We start from the raw sequence: 16,271 nt of genomic DNA on the forward strand, positions 1-16,271 counted from the left end.
TCATCTCCACCCGAACGCATTACAGACTGATAACTAAAGGCACACAATTCTGTGGGAACTGGAAAGGCACTCAAGGCCTTTTCCAACTAATATACATTTGTTAACAATCATCAGTTTGTGAATTTATTTGACGTTTCGCAACGCTAGACACCTTCTAAAGTGATCGCACCTTAAATGTAATATTTTCAGTAACAATACTCAAGCATGTGTGAGGAGGACAATACAGTCAGATCATATGACGGCATGAGCTCAGCCTAAATATTTGAGTCAGGTTCAACCAGTTTAATATCTATAGAGCTCAGTCCATGTGCACATGTGTGTGTTTATGCCTGTGTGGCGGACAAAAACGACAAACGTCACGCTCCAGGTTGGTTTTAGACCTGACTGAGCCTCCGAATTACATGTAATTGATATTTATTTGAGCAATGAAAGCTATATACTCAACATTACTGGAGATTTAGCATTTTTAAATACATTTAATTGGCTCATAGGAGTAACTACTATAAAATTGTGTACTGTAGAAGACACAGAGAAGCTCAAAACACACACTTTACATTCAAATTGTGGAGGGAATGATCATGAAGGCACTGGTTTTCATTACCAAATTCTGTGCTATTAAGAGATTTCTACGTGGTTAAATTCGTTTCTATTACAATAATATGAAGATGTTTTCACCAGAGTATAATGGTCAATGGATAAATATGCAAAAATACAAGAACGTTGTGACTGACGTCATCCGTATAGTAGAAACTGGAAATTTCCGAAAAACATTGTGCCATAGAGAAAAACTAAATCAAGATATATAGTGACATAGATATATTTTGATCTAACCTGCCTTTCTGTCCATTTAATGCATATTTTTCTGTTTACTTTCCTCCATTTCCCCCCTGTTGGTTTGCGTGAAATGTGACATACAGTCCAGTGTATTTATGTTTGTTTGGTCAAAAACATTTTTTTTGTGTGGAGTTTGGTATTTCTTGTTCAGCGCGGGGAGATCATTCTGGAAAAAGACCGGAAAGTTCTCTTACAACAGCAAGCACCCATTCCTCTTCTTCCTCTTGCGGACTTGCAGCGCCGCCCTGGTGGCCATTTCGAATACCTCCCTCACGCCCTCCTTAGTCTTGGCTGAGCATTCCAGGTATCCAAAGGCGCTAATACGGTTGGCCATGTCTCTGCCCTCCTCAGGTTTAACCGGCTCCTGCGAAACAGATGAGTTGGAACTGAATCATCACATTCAATAAGATTTAGAAGCAAATTACTGTTTGAACTGTGTGAACGATGGCCGTCAGAATCGCGCGGCTGCAGCTAAAGCTTGACTTATGACATGCAACGTCAATTCTGCTCACCAAATGAATAGATTTAACTTAGGCCATCTGCCCAGATAACCGAACACTACTGCTGACACATCATTTAAGGGGCGCGGCATGATAGCGTCAGTCATTGATTATTAGAGATTGGACTGATCGCTTGAGTACGAGGGGTTTGACAAATGATAATGATCAGGCCTTCTGGAGTGACAGTAATGCTGGCTGCTAAGAGCTTTTTAATGGGGCTCCCCATAGTGGTGATTCGGCAGGCCCCGGGAACACACCTGCTTCATCTTAGTCAGCTCTCTCCGTGTGTGCTCGTCGTTCCGCAGATCTTTCTTATTGCCCACGAGGATTATGGGAACGTTGGGGCAGAAGTGCTTCACCTCTGGCGTCCACTTTTCTGGGATATTCTCTATGAGATCACAGACATTCAAGATTGATATATCATTTTAACACAAATTTGAATTTTATAGTATAATCATGCACAGAAATAATTAAAGCTGCGGTCCATAACTTTTTTGTTTTAAAAATTTACAAAATGTATATAATAAGCAAGAACATCATCCATTTTCCTAATTGTGTTTTTGTCTTATCTTGAATTGCTACTGTCTACCTATAATAAGTGTTTATATCGGGACTATTTTAGACTGGCATGGGTCGTCCCGCTTTGGAGTAACCCAGCAGTGCCTGTAGCTCCGGCTACAATGTTCTTCCGCACAACGCATGCAGTTCTCTTTATTAACCACTAGAGCACCAAAAGTTTCGGACTGCAGCTTTAATAAAAGAAAAAAATAATATGCAATTATTAGGGCTGTCAAACAATTAATCATGATTAATCACATCCAAAATAAAAGTTTGTGTTTATATAATATATGTGGGTGCACCGTGTATAATTATTTTATATATATAAATACACACACATGCTTGTATATATTTAAGTAATATTTTCATGTATATACTGTATATAGATTTATATATAATTTGTATGATATGTAAATATAAATATTTTATATATAAATAATATTTTTTTCTTAAATATACATGCATGTGTATTTATATATATATACATATATATAAAATAATTATACACAGTGCACCCACATATATTGTGTACACACAAACTTTTATTTTAAAAGTGATTAATCGCTTGACAGCCCTAGCAATTATATAATACATATAAAAAAAACAGTTTACAAACTTTCAAATATACATTATAAATGAATTATATATGTGTATATGAATTATATATGTGCATATATATATATATACACATAAATACACACACACACACACACACACAAACATATAAGTATGTGTATTTTTCACCTAAACTTTCAAATATACATGAATAAAACAATAATATATAAATATATAAAATATATACACACATATGTAGAAAAAAATGTTCATGTATATTTGAATTTTTTTACAAATTACTGTATCCATAGTTCCAAGTCTGGAAACACTATTTTTAAACAAAGTAATACATAATATAATAATGATAATATAATATAATTAGTGGCCGACAGGCAGATATATCATGGATATTTGTCATTTTTTAAATTTCATCATCGGCTGTTTGGTCGACCTGTTAAATTTTTAGTAACAGACAACCAAACACTACAATACTTTCTCATTTACCGTTCTCATTATTCAGAAAATACACATTAATATCATTTAAACTTTGTATAACAAACATTTAGTTTCACAAACCTGATCGACAAACATTAAACCGATGCTGCGCTATATTCAATTGCCCACTATCATATTCATGCCATTTAATATAAATATAATATAACGAGAAAGTCTTTGTAGGTACTGTAATTTGAAGGAAAAATGGTGACAAAAGGTTAAATAATACTATAGTGTTATAAAACTTTGTTTTATGATGTAAATGTGACCCCAAAAAGTGTGAGTGAAATAAGGGATTTGCCCCAACAAATCCAATCCTATTATTGATATTAAGTAATTCATGTTTGGTGGTTCCATTACATTTCACTGCTGGGGGAATTATGACTGGTTTATTTATTTATTTATATATAATATTGATCTTTTGAACTCTGCTGAATCAAGTGACTGAATTCTGAACAATCTCAGAAATGTCTGTGATAACTTTTAAACACAAACTTATATCATTTGCTCAAGCTTCCCGACATTTGTTATAACAAGGAAAACAACTGGGATGTTCCTTTCGGGAAGCCGGTGGAGATAAAGGACAGTGATGTCATGGACACAAGTGTTATCATGATGCGCCTCGACTCTTCAAGACAAAACACAGGAACTTCCTGCATGAACTGATGACTTAGTGAATTGTATTTCCAGTAAGAATGGCCTTGACACAAATAAGAATGACTCAACATTCAAATACAAAGCAGATTTTGGGTTTCTTGGAAAACATGATTACCTAAACTGTCGGGACTGTCTATGGAGAAACACATGAGAATTACATCTGTGTCTGGGTAAGACAGAGGTCTCAGGCGATCATAGTCTTCCTGTCCTGCTGTGTCCCACAAAGCCAGCTCCACCTGTGGATCAAAATTGGACAGGATGAGTCAGACGTCAGTTACAGCCAGTCAAAGCCTTTAATGATCTCTACAGCACACTGGACTTCGCATCATGGGTTATTTATTTGGACAAAAGCAGAAGGACGGGAAGCTAGAATTTTACTTTGTGACGTGTTGAATATGAATACTTTTCTCACACAAACTCATCTCTTTGCTTCAGAAGGCTTTTATTAACCCCCCGGAGCCGTGTTGAGCATCTTTATAATGGATGGATGCACTTTTTTGAGCTTCAAACTGATCGTTGCAATCCACTGTCATTATAAAGCTCAAAAGCGTCAGGGTGTTTATTAATATAACTCCTATTGTATTGGTCTGAAAGAAGAAAGTCATATACACCTAGGATGGCTTGAGGGTGTGTAAATCATGGGGTAATTTTCCTTTTGAAGTGAACTACTCCATTAATACACACTTTAATACACACCATGCAACCCTAGTCTCCCTTAGGAGTGTAAAACCCACTATACAATAAGTGAGGCAAAAAAAGAAAGAAAAAAAGAGCATTACACATTCCTAAATGAAACAGTTCAGGCTTAAGACAGCTTACGTGTGTACCTCCTTCACACAAGCCCTTTCTATTTAGACCTATACAGACCAGGTATATATTCAGGTTATGATGCATTGACAAATGTAGTTTTACCTCTCTACACTCATGCAGATGCACCACTATAGAATTTCTGGTGGTTTATAATTTATTTTTTCATAATTTATTTATTTGCACCTTTTTAGATGATTTGAAAACCATGTTATAAAAAGGTTAAATTGTCTGATAACTTTAAGAGAGTGACAAATACTCATACGGTTCAACAGGAACTCTATTTGAGATTTAATTTCTTGTTTTATAGTTTTTCTGTCACATGACAACAAAATGGATATATGTTGGTTATACATGTTGATATTTTAAAGGGATAGTGCACCCACATTTTTTTATTATCTTCTTTCAGACAAACAAAATTTTTAAATATAACTTTCATACGAGTTATATTATAAAAAGCTTGGGTCTTTCAAGCTTTATAATGGCAGTGAATGAGGGGGGGGGGATTTTGAAGCCCAAAAAGTTTTCAAATATTGATTTTATTTTAAATTGATCATTTTAAAACTTAAATACATTAAGTTTTTAACATTTCAGCCTTTTAATAAGCCAACACCATAACAACAACAAAACAAAGTCAACAATGGTCATTTTCAAGTCATTGTATGTATAAAATGCATTTGATGTTTTATGAATAAATTAACAGTAAAAAAAAAAAAAATGAATGTCTGAATGAATGTAATGGGTCAAAATGGGTTAAAAGTGCATTTCTACACTGAAAAAAAATTGATGTAGAAACATTTTTCACTCAGAAATTGCTAAAAAATATATAAACACAGAAATTACAATGATTGTACAATATACATTTAAATGTTGAAATAGAAAATCAAAAAAAGAGTATTTTCTTGTAAAACATACTCCAATTTTCTTTTATTTACAACTGTGAACAATTATTTTTAGAGTTCACGTTCTACTTTCAAAATCAGAGCAATGCTGATCATTTTGAAAAAGTATTATCAGATTCAGCCAACACGGATATGGTGTCAGATATATTGAGGATCCCTAATGTAAAAGCAAATGAACTTTAAGGTATCAATCCTTCACATATGTCACTCTTCCCTCACATAATCTGTACAGGGCAACAACAAGCCTGGGCTTATCCAATCACAAGCCTAGTTAAACGGCAGATTAGAGGGAATCAAACTACATCCCTTCTGCTCTGCTGTAGGACTGAAGCTTAGTTTCATACCGCCGCTGAGTCATACACAGAGCCTGATGCCACATCATTACACAACCTTTCCTCAAATCACTGAGAGAGGAGACTATTTTTCCCTCTGTTGTGCACTGATCTGAAGCTCTACATCAAAAATCTGTTCAGTGCAGAGTAAAGCAGCCCATAATGCAGCTTTGAATGGCTCATCGTTTTTCAAAGAGCCTGCATAGGTGGCATCAGCCAAAAATGAATGCCGTATCAACAGCAGAGCGAGTCTCAGAGCAAGATTATGAAGATAAATGTATTTTTCCTCTTTAGAGAAACATGCACTGCTGAATCAGGAATGTGTATTAGGTAAATAGAGACAGTTTTTATGTTGACTTTAAAATTTATGTTTATCCACCAGCGCGAATAAAGTAGAGAATGTTTCCAAAGGCCGGAAAGATTTATTCTTCTTCGCCACTGGGAAGCTTCTACATTTTGAGAAACCTAGCAGCGAAACACTCCAGAGAGAGAGAGAGAGAGAGAGAGACGGGGGGTTAAAAGAGATGCCATCCTGCTCCTTGACTTCAACATTTCCTGTGCTGGAGACACAGAGTGAGCCCAACGTCCCCCAAAAAAACCCTCTTCCATCACAGGAAATGAAGTGGTCGGTGTAATCGTGCTATATAGGGTTGGCGAGTCACAGCAACAGGGGCGGGGATATCTTGTGTCCAGTCAGGAAACCAGAGAGAACAGCCATTTCCTGTTTTGCCAAGTCCCCTTTAGGTTTCATAGTGATCAGGGCTGCAAAACATCAGATCTATCAGACCCCTTCACGTCACCCATTCCAATGCAGTGTTGTTTATATACTATTATAGTGATTATTCATATTTTGAATTGGCTTAGTTTTATATTTCTAGTTAATTAGAAGTTAGTTCTAGTTCTAGTTAGTTCTTTATTTCTATCTAGCTTTAATTAATTTTTTTTTTAAGTTAGTTTCAAGGCAACATTCTTAATTTTTTTTAATCTAATATTTATGTTATTTTATTTTATTTTATTTCAGCTCAAATTCAATTACTGAAAATTATTTTTCAGCAGTTTTAGTCCACAATAACCACCAAAGTTTCAAAACAATTGCTATTCAATTAGTAATTTTGTTACGCATATTTTTTTTGTTTCCATTTTTTTTTTTTCAGTTTTGGTAATTTTATTACTTAAACCCATTTTATTTCAGTTAACCATAATTTTCATTAGTTTTTCATCTAATATTTATATATTGTATTATTTTTGCTTTATTTCAATTACCAAAAAATATTTGTAATAGTTTTAGTTCTCACTATAACAATGATCCATAAAATCCCTATTATTTTACACTAACTGGTGCAATTGTTTGGATAAATAGAGGATATACAGATATACCAGACTAAAATAACAACAGTGTTCACAGATTCTAAGCAGGTTTCAGGATGAACATGATGGTAAAACTGACTAATGAAAACAAAACTAACGACACGTTCTGGGTTACTTGCAGATCTCAGCTTGGGTTTCACAATTAGCAATTTCCAAAACCAAACCTCAGGGTCTGGAAATATTATTAAGATGTGTTGTATAAAAACAGGCTTTGGGGGGTTTGGAGGCGGCCAAGAATCAGTACCAACCTGTTTGCTGTCGACTTCGATATCTGCAATGTAGTTCTCGAACACAGTCGGCACGTAGACTTCTGGAAACTGATCTTTGCTGAACACTATGAGTAGACAGGTCTTCCCACATGCTCCATCTCCCACGATCACCAGCTTCTTCCTGATAGCAGCCATAACTGGAGAGGAAATATGAGATTTGCTTCAACCACAATCGGCTCCATGTCATGAAAAGACTCTTTCGAGCTGAATGCACTATGGAAAAGTACTGTAAGTTTGCTCCAGTTAGAGCAGCACTACTCTGGATAAATTGAGAATAACGATCTCGAACAGAGATCATGAATCTGATCACACAACTAAACAAAATAACAAGCAAATCAATTTCCTAGAGGTTCAGGTTTAAAACGTTTAATTAATCTAATTGAATCGTTTAAAAAATGTTTTGAATGAATGATTCAATGACTCACTCATAAAGACTTCACTTGGTTCATTAGTACTTTATGAATAAGTTTTTAAACAAATCTATTGAATGAATGATTCAATGACTCACTCATAAAGACTTCACTTGGTTCATTAGTACTGTATGAATCAGTTTTTGAACAAATATGTTGAATAAATGATTCAATGACTCACTCATACAGACTTCACTTGGTTCATTAGTACTGTATGAATCAGTTTTTTGAACAAATCTCTTGAATGAATGATTCAATGACTCGCTCAAAGACTTCACTTGGTTCATTAGTACTGTATGAATCAGTTTTTTAAACAAATCTCTTAAATGAATGATTCAAAGACTCACTCATAAAGACTTCACTTGGTTCATTACTGTATGAATCAGTTTATTGAACAAATATCTTGAATGAATGATTCAATGACTCATTCATAAAGACTTCACTTGGTTCATTACTACTGTATGAATCAGTTTTTTGAACGTATCTCTTAAATGAATGATTCAATTTAATATGAATATTTGTAACACAGAAATAATGATAGGCCTACTGTGTGGTTGAAAAAGCCGTTTCATACCTTTACACGACTACTGCCCTCTCTAGCTCAGCAAACACATATTTGAATGTTCGGTGCGAGTTTGTCAAAGGTTTAACTGACAGGCGAGTGAGATCGCGTGGGTGTTTGAATCGAGATCGCAACATTTTAACGATTAACCACGTCCAAAAAGTCTGTCTTTGAGTGCAAATTGTTCCTTTGAGTCAGATCTTTCCAAGAATCAGTTCACAAAACTGGCCAGAATGATTCGTTCTTGAATAAGTCATCTCTCTCATGAATGCACCAAAAATATCAAGACATTTCCATGGTCACATCAAGACTTTTAGAAACGTTTTTGTCATTTTGAAGTGTGATAGACCCGCTATCATTCATTTTTATTATTTATTAGAGTGGCTATTTTAAATTCAACACTTAACACCTCTTCAATTATTTCCATGCTTGGTCCTCCAGCGTGACACAAAACTACTTGTTTGGCTCGTTTTTTAAAAGTATATCCCAATGTTATCTTTATCATTCAGCCATATGGTGTCCACCATAACAAAACAACAGACCTGAAGGCAAATGCAAGCCGCTGAATGAAGAGCAGAAGGGGAAAACGTGTAGGTAAACATGATATGAACATCTGTTTAATGTAAACCCGATGCAAAACTCAACCACAGGACACAATCCTCATGGGCTACAAAAACATATCATAACGCCCGCAAGGCTTCTGAACACAAACAGACGTCAAGATCATTTCATAGTGACGGCTATGGAAATTGTCAATTCGTTTAAACAATCAAATTCTACATCTTTTATTTTTAACCACATACAAAGTTATAGAACAGTTCGATTTAAACCTTGTATAATGAGGTTGCATTTTATTTACTCCGCAAACCCAATTTTTATTCATATCTACCTCATGTTGAGTGTTATTTCTGAACTCTGGCTACACAAATAAATTTGCATTATAAACTGGGCGAAAGAGGAAAGCATTTACTCAATCAACTTGTATGTATTATCGCATTGATCCGTCACACTTTTTCTGAAGTACACCGATTTCTGAAGTAACTCGCTTGCTTATTGTAGCTAGTGATAGTGTGACAATTCTGAGGAAGACGTTGTGAGCGAGGTTGAGCTCGGGTCTTTGTGTGGGCGATAAGAGAGATTTGTCCTGCATCCATGATGAATATGTGCCAGTGGGGAAGCACAGCTGTGCATATCGTCGTTCCAAGCCTCCCAATACTCATCTATTCTTCCTTAGTATTTAAACAAGATCACAAACAGATTAAACACACACTCCTCTACACTGTCTGGGCTTGTTTTAACACGACTACTTATCAACCGGCCTCTATCAGATTGTGCTTCCTTGGAGAAAAAGAACTTTATTTTTAGTACAGCCTGGGTTTCTTTCTCTCTCTCAAACGAAGCTCCATCCACCCACAGGAAACGCAGGGGCTTATTTCCTAGAAACACAGAGAAACTAATGGAGAAAAGAAGTTGCCGTTTCTGTGACAGAATAAATTAGACAAGTTTTGTTGCTCTTATGTGATGCTATACAAAACATTTTAGGAGAATTTAATTGAGGAAAAAAGCAAAAGTTCAGTCTCAATTTTTGTGGAGGGATGCTTTGGAAAATAAATACAAGATGCAACTTAAAGGTTTAGTTCACCTAAAAATGAAGATTCTGTCATTTATTAGGCTACTCACCCTCACGTCGTTCCAAACCTGTAAGACTTTTGTTCATCTTTGGAACACAAATGACAATCTTTTTGATGAAAGTGTCCCTCCATTGACAGTTTTGCAACTACGTACCAATTTGGCACTTCAAAAAGTTCATAAAGAGATTGTAAAACTAATCCATATGAATTGAGTGGTTTATTCAGTGAACATAAACAGCAGCTTAACCAAACATGATTGATGCGTAAGAACAAATTCATTGGTTCTCGCTGAAGCTCAAACGTGCTGCATAACACAAGAATGAACCTCATTGGTTCTCACACGTGAAGCGAACATGCTTGAGCTTTTACCACAACTGAGGTGTGAGTTGATGAATCTGTTCATATGAAAACACTTCAAAAAATAAAAGTATGAAAAAGTTATGGAAGTCTAAATTTACAGTAAATCAAATATACTGTACTTTATATTTTTTTATTTTAGATAAAATATATATTTTACAAAACATTTTTTACACTAAATTTTTTAGAGTAAAAATTGAGTATTTAGCAGTCTTAGACCTTTCCAACGATATATGGTTTGTCATGACTAGATTAGGATTTAATAGTGATGTAAATTTAGGTTGCCCGTATACGGGCAGGTGACAGTTAAGGGCAAAACCGTAAAAAAAAAGTCCTGGTTGATCGAAGAAATCTCTTTTCAGAGATATCAAAACAGAAACAAAAGCTCAGAGGAAATTTGTTGATGCTCAGGGGCACTTTTATTTGATAGCAAGCAACTGATCAGCATTGTGTCTTTTACGTAGCACAGTCTGAAATGCATGGAATTCCCTGCCGTTTTCCATTTTCCTGTAAATAGGCCTTTAACTGAAGTCATGATTTATGTGTTTAAAAACATATTAAACCGTCAAATGAGTCATCTGAAAGATGCCTGTACAATTATTGACAAAAGCACACAAATAAAGGAAAGCAGGTAATTCAGGTTACAGAGGCAAACAGACTCAGTTCTTCGCACATTAAAAGAGAAACTCAAATGTGAACAGCACCGGCTTAAAATTGTTTCCTGTCACACATCTGTACCAGACACATCTCAAAGTTCTTCTAAACAAGCATTGTTTTTATAACACAGTTTGTAGTTAAGGGTGGGGAAAGTGTCCAACTATCCAAACACATCTATTTTGAGGTTCAAACTACATAGTAACTTGCAATAAGTTACAGTACAATATATTATTGCAGTTAAAGGGTTAATTCACCCCAAAATTAAAAGGTTGTCATCGCTTACTCTCCCAAACCGTAAGACTTGCGTTCATCTTTGAAGCACAAACGAAGATATTTTTAATGAAATTCTGTCACTCCATTCTAGGGTTGGGAATCAAAAAGGGATTCCAATTCTGGAATCAGATACTTAGGTCAGTGTGCACATTTTAATGTGACTTCAAACCATATTCAAGCACAATAAGACACAAAAGAAAACTCAATTTGGTACTTGCACCGTGAGCTGTTTCAAAGTGTGCACAGAGACGTCTCTCATACTGTGCAATGTATTAAGTTCTCATACACGTCATCTTATGCTTGAATCACATAAAATTATGCCAAATATCTTTGTAAACAGTCGGTTTTGTCCTAAGTGAAAGTAAACAGTTGAGAAAAAAAAAAGCATGTGTAACACTATATGGGATCAAGCGTGACACTTTAAAGTAGCCAAATAAACCTGCTCCCATCTGTCATTAAAGGGATACTCCACTTTTTTTTGGAAATATGCTCATTTTAAAACTCCCCCGGAGTTAAACAGTTGAGTTTTACCGTTTTCGAATTCATTCAGCTGATATTTAGAAGAATATCAGTAACCAGACAGTTTCTGGTCTCATTGACTTCCATAGTAGGAAAAAAATATACTATGAAAGTCAATGAGACCAGAAACTGTCTGATTACTGATATTCTTCTAAATATCAGAAAATCGGCTGAATACATTAGAAAACAGTAAAAACCCAACTGTTTAACTCTGGGGGAGTGGTAAAATAAAACTATTTCCAAAAAAAGTGGAGTATCCCTTTAATGTTAATTAAAGAACAAAAGAAAAAGATACAAATCACTCACTTATCTTCACTGAATATGCAGTGTTACTTTACATTTGATTACAATTTCTGTACCTGAACTTTGTTCAGTTGTATTTATTTGTGCTATTGCTAATTTGTTTTGATTTTATTCCTATTTACATGTCTTTGATAATGTTTGATATTTAAATCCAGTTGTTTTTGCTGTGTTATTTTTGTTAAAACTATATGAAAATGACTGTGTTGTTTAGGCTGCTTTTAGGCTGTTCATGGAAATCACAAAACAAAAAGTTTTGCCAAAACACAGAATCATAATTTTTGACTAAATGTTTTTTTTTTTTTTTTTTTACCTAACTAGAATTAATAAGTAGGGAACATTGATAAGAACAGAAGCTCAATTGTGCTGCGGTGCGTAACACTCACTCATTTTTGTGTTTACAAATCTATTTCCCCATGGTTCCTTAAATACAATCCTGGAGGGCCACTGTCCCGAAGAGTTTAGTTCCAACCCTAATTAAACACACCTGAACAAATTAGCTCTTCAGAGTTACAAGAAAATTGTTGGTGAGTGAGTTTAATCATGGCTTGAGCTACTTAGTGGTCCTCCAGGGATGGTTTTGAGGAACCCTGGCCTAAAGTAAGGTCATAAAGGTTACACAACATACAATAAAATAAAATAAAATCACGTTTGTGGGACAGAAACTAACTAATTTCATATGACGCTGCAAATGACCTCATAAACACCTCATCAATGCAGAAGATAATAAACTAGATAGATCTGGTTTAAGTAAACTGTGATAACGTCTTTGTCCTGTTTTGACTTCCTCTTGTCCATCAGAGAGTGCAGAAGAACCGCTCTCTGTATTCACAGTACAAGTTTTCAAATGTAAACCTTCTATATTTTGATTCATTTCCAGTCTCAGAACACTACTCTGTAATTTGGTCTAACTAGTGTCTGTCTTATCTTAAAAAGTTTTGACAATGTGCCATGTCATGTGACTCAAAAGGCCCCGTCCACATTACTGCGTTTTCGTTTAAAAACGGAGAATTAAAACGAATACGATCTCCGTCCACACCAGCATTTTATCTGCGTATTAGAAACGATCTCCGTCCACATGAAAACGACTGAAAACGCGGATCACGTGACCATTCACCAACACTGGGCATGTGCGTGCCGGTGTAAACAGTGAATGACGAATCAGGGAAGGATACGTCATGACTGATAACACCCAATCATAGAGCCAAGCGTCAGCGTTTCTGAAGTTCTCCGTTTTGTATGGTTTTGTCTCGTCCACACTAAAACGCCCTCCGGAGATTCAAAACGCAGCTCCAGCGTTTCTAAACTTCTCCGTTTTAGGTCTTCGTTTTTTCCCGTTTTAGTGTGGACGGGAGGTGCAAACGTAGCAAAAGGTCTCCGTTTTTAAACGAAAACGCAGTAGTGTGGACGGGGCCACATGGTCGCTCAAAAAAATAAATAAAGGGCGAATGAGCCTTAGGTGTTGTAGACCTTAAATGCATTTCTGCTGCAGGAACATATTTAAAAAGTGTGGCAAAGTTCACCAGATGGCAGGTTGACAAAGGCAGCCAGAGGCTTAATGCAACAGAAAGCACACTGAGGATTCTGGGAGCAGTTTGTAATGCTGAGCTGGTCTGAAACCAGTCAATTTTCATTTTCAGCAAACCTAATCCATATTAGCTCATTTATCTTGGTCTGGGGTCAGACTCCAAGTGAGGTTATTGCACCAAACTATTACATGAGAAGATTTGGATTTATTTTTGCACAAAACAGCAACAAGTTTTACCATCAAACATTGATGCATTATAAGTCTTAAACCATTCAGTCTTCAATCTGTAGTTCAGCAGCATGATACAACTTCTTCCTCTCTCTACAAATTCAAAATGCATTTAATAATCAGAAAAGCAATAAACAGACAGAAGGTGGAAACCAACAGTTAATAAGCTTTGGATTTAGGCGGCGCTCAGTTCTTGTCATTTCCCGACAGGCCTAGTTAATAGCCTTTTAATTCCACTTGTGGCAGACATTATGTCTTGCGCATCAGTTGGCCTTAAGTATTTTATAAGTATTAAGTATTTTAAACAGCATTTTTCTAAAGGACCTGCTCGGTTTAATTTGTAATCAGTGTTCGGCTGAATTTGTTTAGGTTGTTAGAATGGCATTTCTCAGTTTAGTTCTAAATTAAGGCTTGGCATTGACGTCATTAGACGTTTTTGGTCCTACAACCTTAAATACACAAAGTCAAAACCTAAACATCAATTTTAAAGCCATTGCATTTTATTTTTAAGTTAAATAAAGACTACAACTAACAAGGATGTGGGTTTACATGCTTGACTAGGACAAACATTGTATATCAGCAACCTAAGTAAAAATAAAAGGTTGTGTATAACAAAACCTGTGTAAAAATACACTTATAATGTTTTAGAATCAACTTTAGTTTATGCCCATGCTATTTTTAACCTTAAAAATATTATAATAGTATACAAATTAAATAAGAAATAACAAATACTTCTACAGCATCTATTAATCTTAGTGTTAATTTCAACATTTACTATACATTATTCAAGATGTATTTGTTAATATAGTTAATGCACTGTGAACTAAAACGAACTATGAACAGCTGTATACAACTGTTAGTTAAGACTTTAAGTAAATGTTAATAAACGAGTCCTTATTGTAAAGTGTTACCAATATCATATTGATAAAGTGAGATTACAACCCTCTTTCCAACCAAAGCATTTCCAGTTGATGACTAGATGATTATTATAAGGTCATTTCTAGTTGGGAAAAAAAAAACTGAGCATAGACTTTAGAAATTTCCAAATCCTTTTTCCCAGGCCTGGAAGGAAAAAACACACACACACTTTTGACATTCCCTGACATTTCTAGGAATTCCACTTTCGAGAAGCATGTGAAGACTGTGCTGACACAAAGAACAATTTTCCCTCATATCATACAAAAAAAAAAAACACTGAAATCTGGGAATGAACTGAAATATTTCTCAAAGGCTCTCTGAACTCAAGGCTAGGAGTGTAAAATGGCCTACTACAACACCTCAAGGATTAAAGATCAGGCCTGTCTTAAGTCTTATCCAAGCATTTGTTTGCCACAGAACACAGCCTTTGGCCTAAGGCAAATTTGAAGACGGCATTGCTTGTATAGATAAGCAGACATGCATATTGACAGACTCTCTTCGGTGGAACAACAGGTTAGTTAGTCGCTCGGCTGGGTTAAGTGGAAAAGTTTTGAACTCAACTGAAGCGCTGTCGACTGCAACGCCCTTGTATGACTGAAGGAAACTGATTTCCGCACGACTCGAAACGCGAGCAATTAATTAACGTTAGTTCGCAAGAATATATCCAAAACTCACGCGGAGCTTTAATGTGTTTTGTATCAATTTTAAAACACTCTACAGAACTCTAAATGTGGATTCTCACTGTTTAGTATGGGTCAGTCATACCATCTAATCTTTAAACTATACATTTGACATAATTCCCACGTAACCGTGAGCGATTAAAAGCATAAACGAGCTTGTGTGTGAGAACTATCGCAGCTCGCAGTTCACGAGCCACCACCTACTTTTCCCACACCGCCTCAGCAAACTTGTTTTCTACCAAAAGTCCGAAATGTCATGGAAAGATGTCATGTAACGTTAGACAAAATGAAAACAAAAATACCTTATATCCTCGCGGGGGTTATATTCCCGGTCGATAGCGTGTCCGAGTTTAAGGCGCAATGTGGAGAAATTTCACGTTGTTATTGCTGAGAGACGAAGCTCGACTCACACAGAAGACCCGCCCGCATTAATGTGAATCAGTGTCGAGCGAGCGCTGCTGGATGTGTTGACTGACTCTGGTGAAGGAGGCGGTTCGGCTCTGAGGACTGAGGAGGATCACTGCGGTCCCTCCCTCCGACACCGAGAAGAATGACATCATTCTTCTGAAGCTGTGGACTGGAGAGAAGCTGGCCGGTGTCGTTCACCACACAGACCACTAAATCATCAAGCTGCTGTGTTGCCTGGTTCATATGCTATGATCAGCATATTTTATAAGTGAGCACAATAAAACCTCACTGACATGCACTGGGACAAAAACCATAGGCTATAATTATGTAATGGAAATGTAGAACTGTCTTGTTCTTTCTAGAACAAAAATACTTTGCATGAAGGCAAAGGGAAGTTGTCATATGAGTTTTAACCTTCAAATGGTCTTCGTTTCCTGTTTACACTTCTGGGCTTCGAACAATTGATTAATTGTAATAAAAAAAATATACATTTTTAATCATACAAATAATATATCTTTTTTGT

At 35.8% G+C, this 16,271-nt stretch overlaps 1 protein-coding gene across 1 annotated transcript; it reads right to left on the reverse strand.

The window, feature by feature from the left end:
- Nucleotides 1-397: 397 nt before the first annotated feature.
- On the reverse strand, nucleotides 398-15,900 carry rhoca (ras homolog family member Ca). Its single transcript, XM_039692453.2, has 5 exons — nucleotides 15,643-15,900; nucleotides 7,257-7,414; nucleotides 3,715-3,835; nucleotides 1,592-1,722; nucleotides 398-1,198 (listed from the first exon to the last, which is right to left on the reverse strand). Exons 2-5 carry the CDS (start codon nucleotides 7,410-7,412, stop codon nucleotides 1,025-1,027), a joined length of 582 nt encoding a protein of 193 aa, XP_039548387.1. The 5' UTR covers nucleotides 7,413-7,414; nucleotides 15,643-15,900; the 3' UTR covers nucleotides 398-1,024.
- Nucleotides 15,901-16,271: the final 371 nt, after the last annotated feature.

The sequence above is a fragment of the Pimephales promelas genome, chromosome 8, assembly GCF_988280905.1.
Source record: "Pimephales promelas chromosome 8, fPimPro1.hap1.1, whole genome shotgun sequence".
NCBI lineage: Eukaryota > Metazoa > Chordata > Actinopteri > Cypriniformes > Leuciscidae > Pimephales > Pimephales promelas.

Bases quoted from the DNA above. Each gene is read 5' to 3' on its own strand.
- rhoca (XM_039692453.2), bottom strand. From the start codon at position 7,412: ATGGCTGCTATCAGGAAGAAGCTGGTGATCGTGGGAGATGGAGCATGT. The intron at 3,836-7,256 runs GTTGGTACTGAT...TTTGATCCACAG, and splicing joins TCGAAGTCGACAGCAAACAG to GTGGAGCTGGCTTTGTGGGA. The intron at 1,723-3,714 runs GTAATCATGTTT...GTGATCTCATAG, and splicing joins AGACAGTCCCGACAGTTTAG to AGAATATCCCAGAAAAGTGG.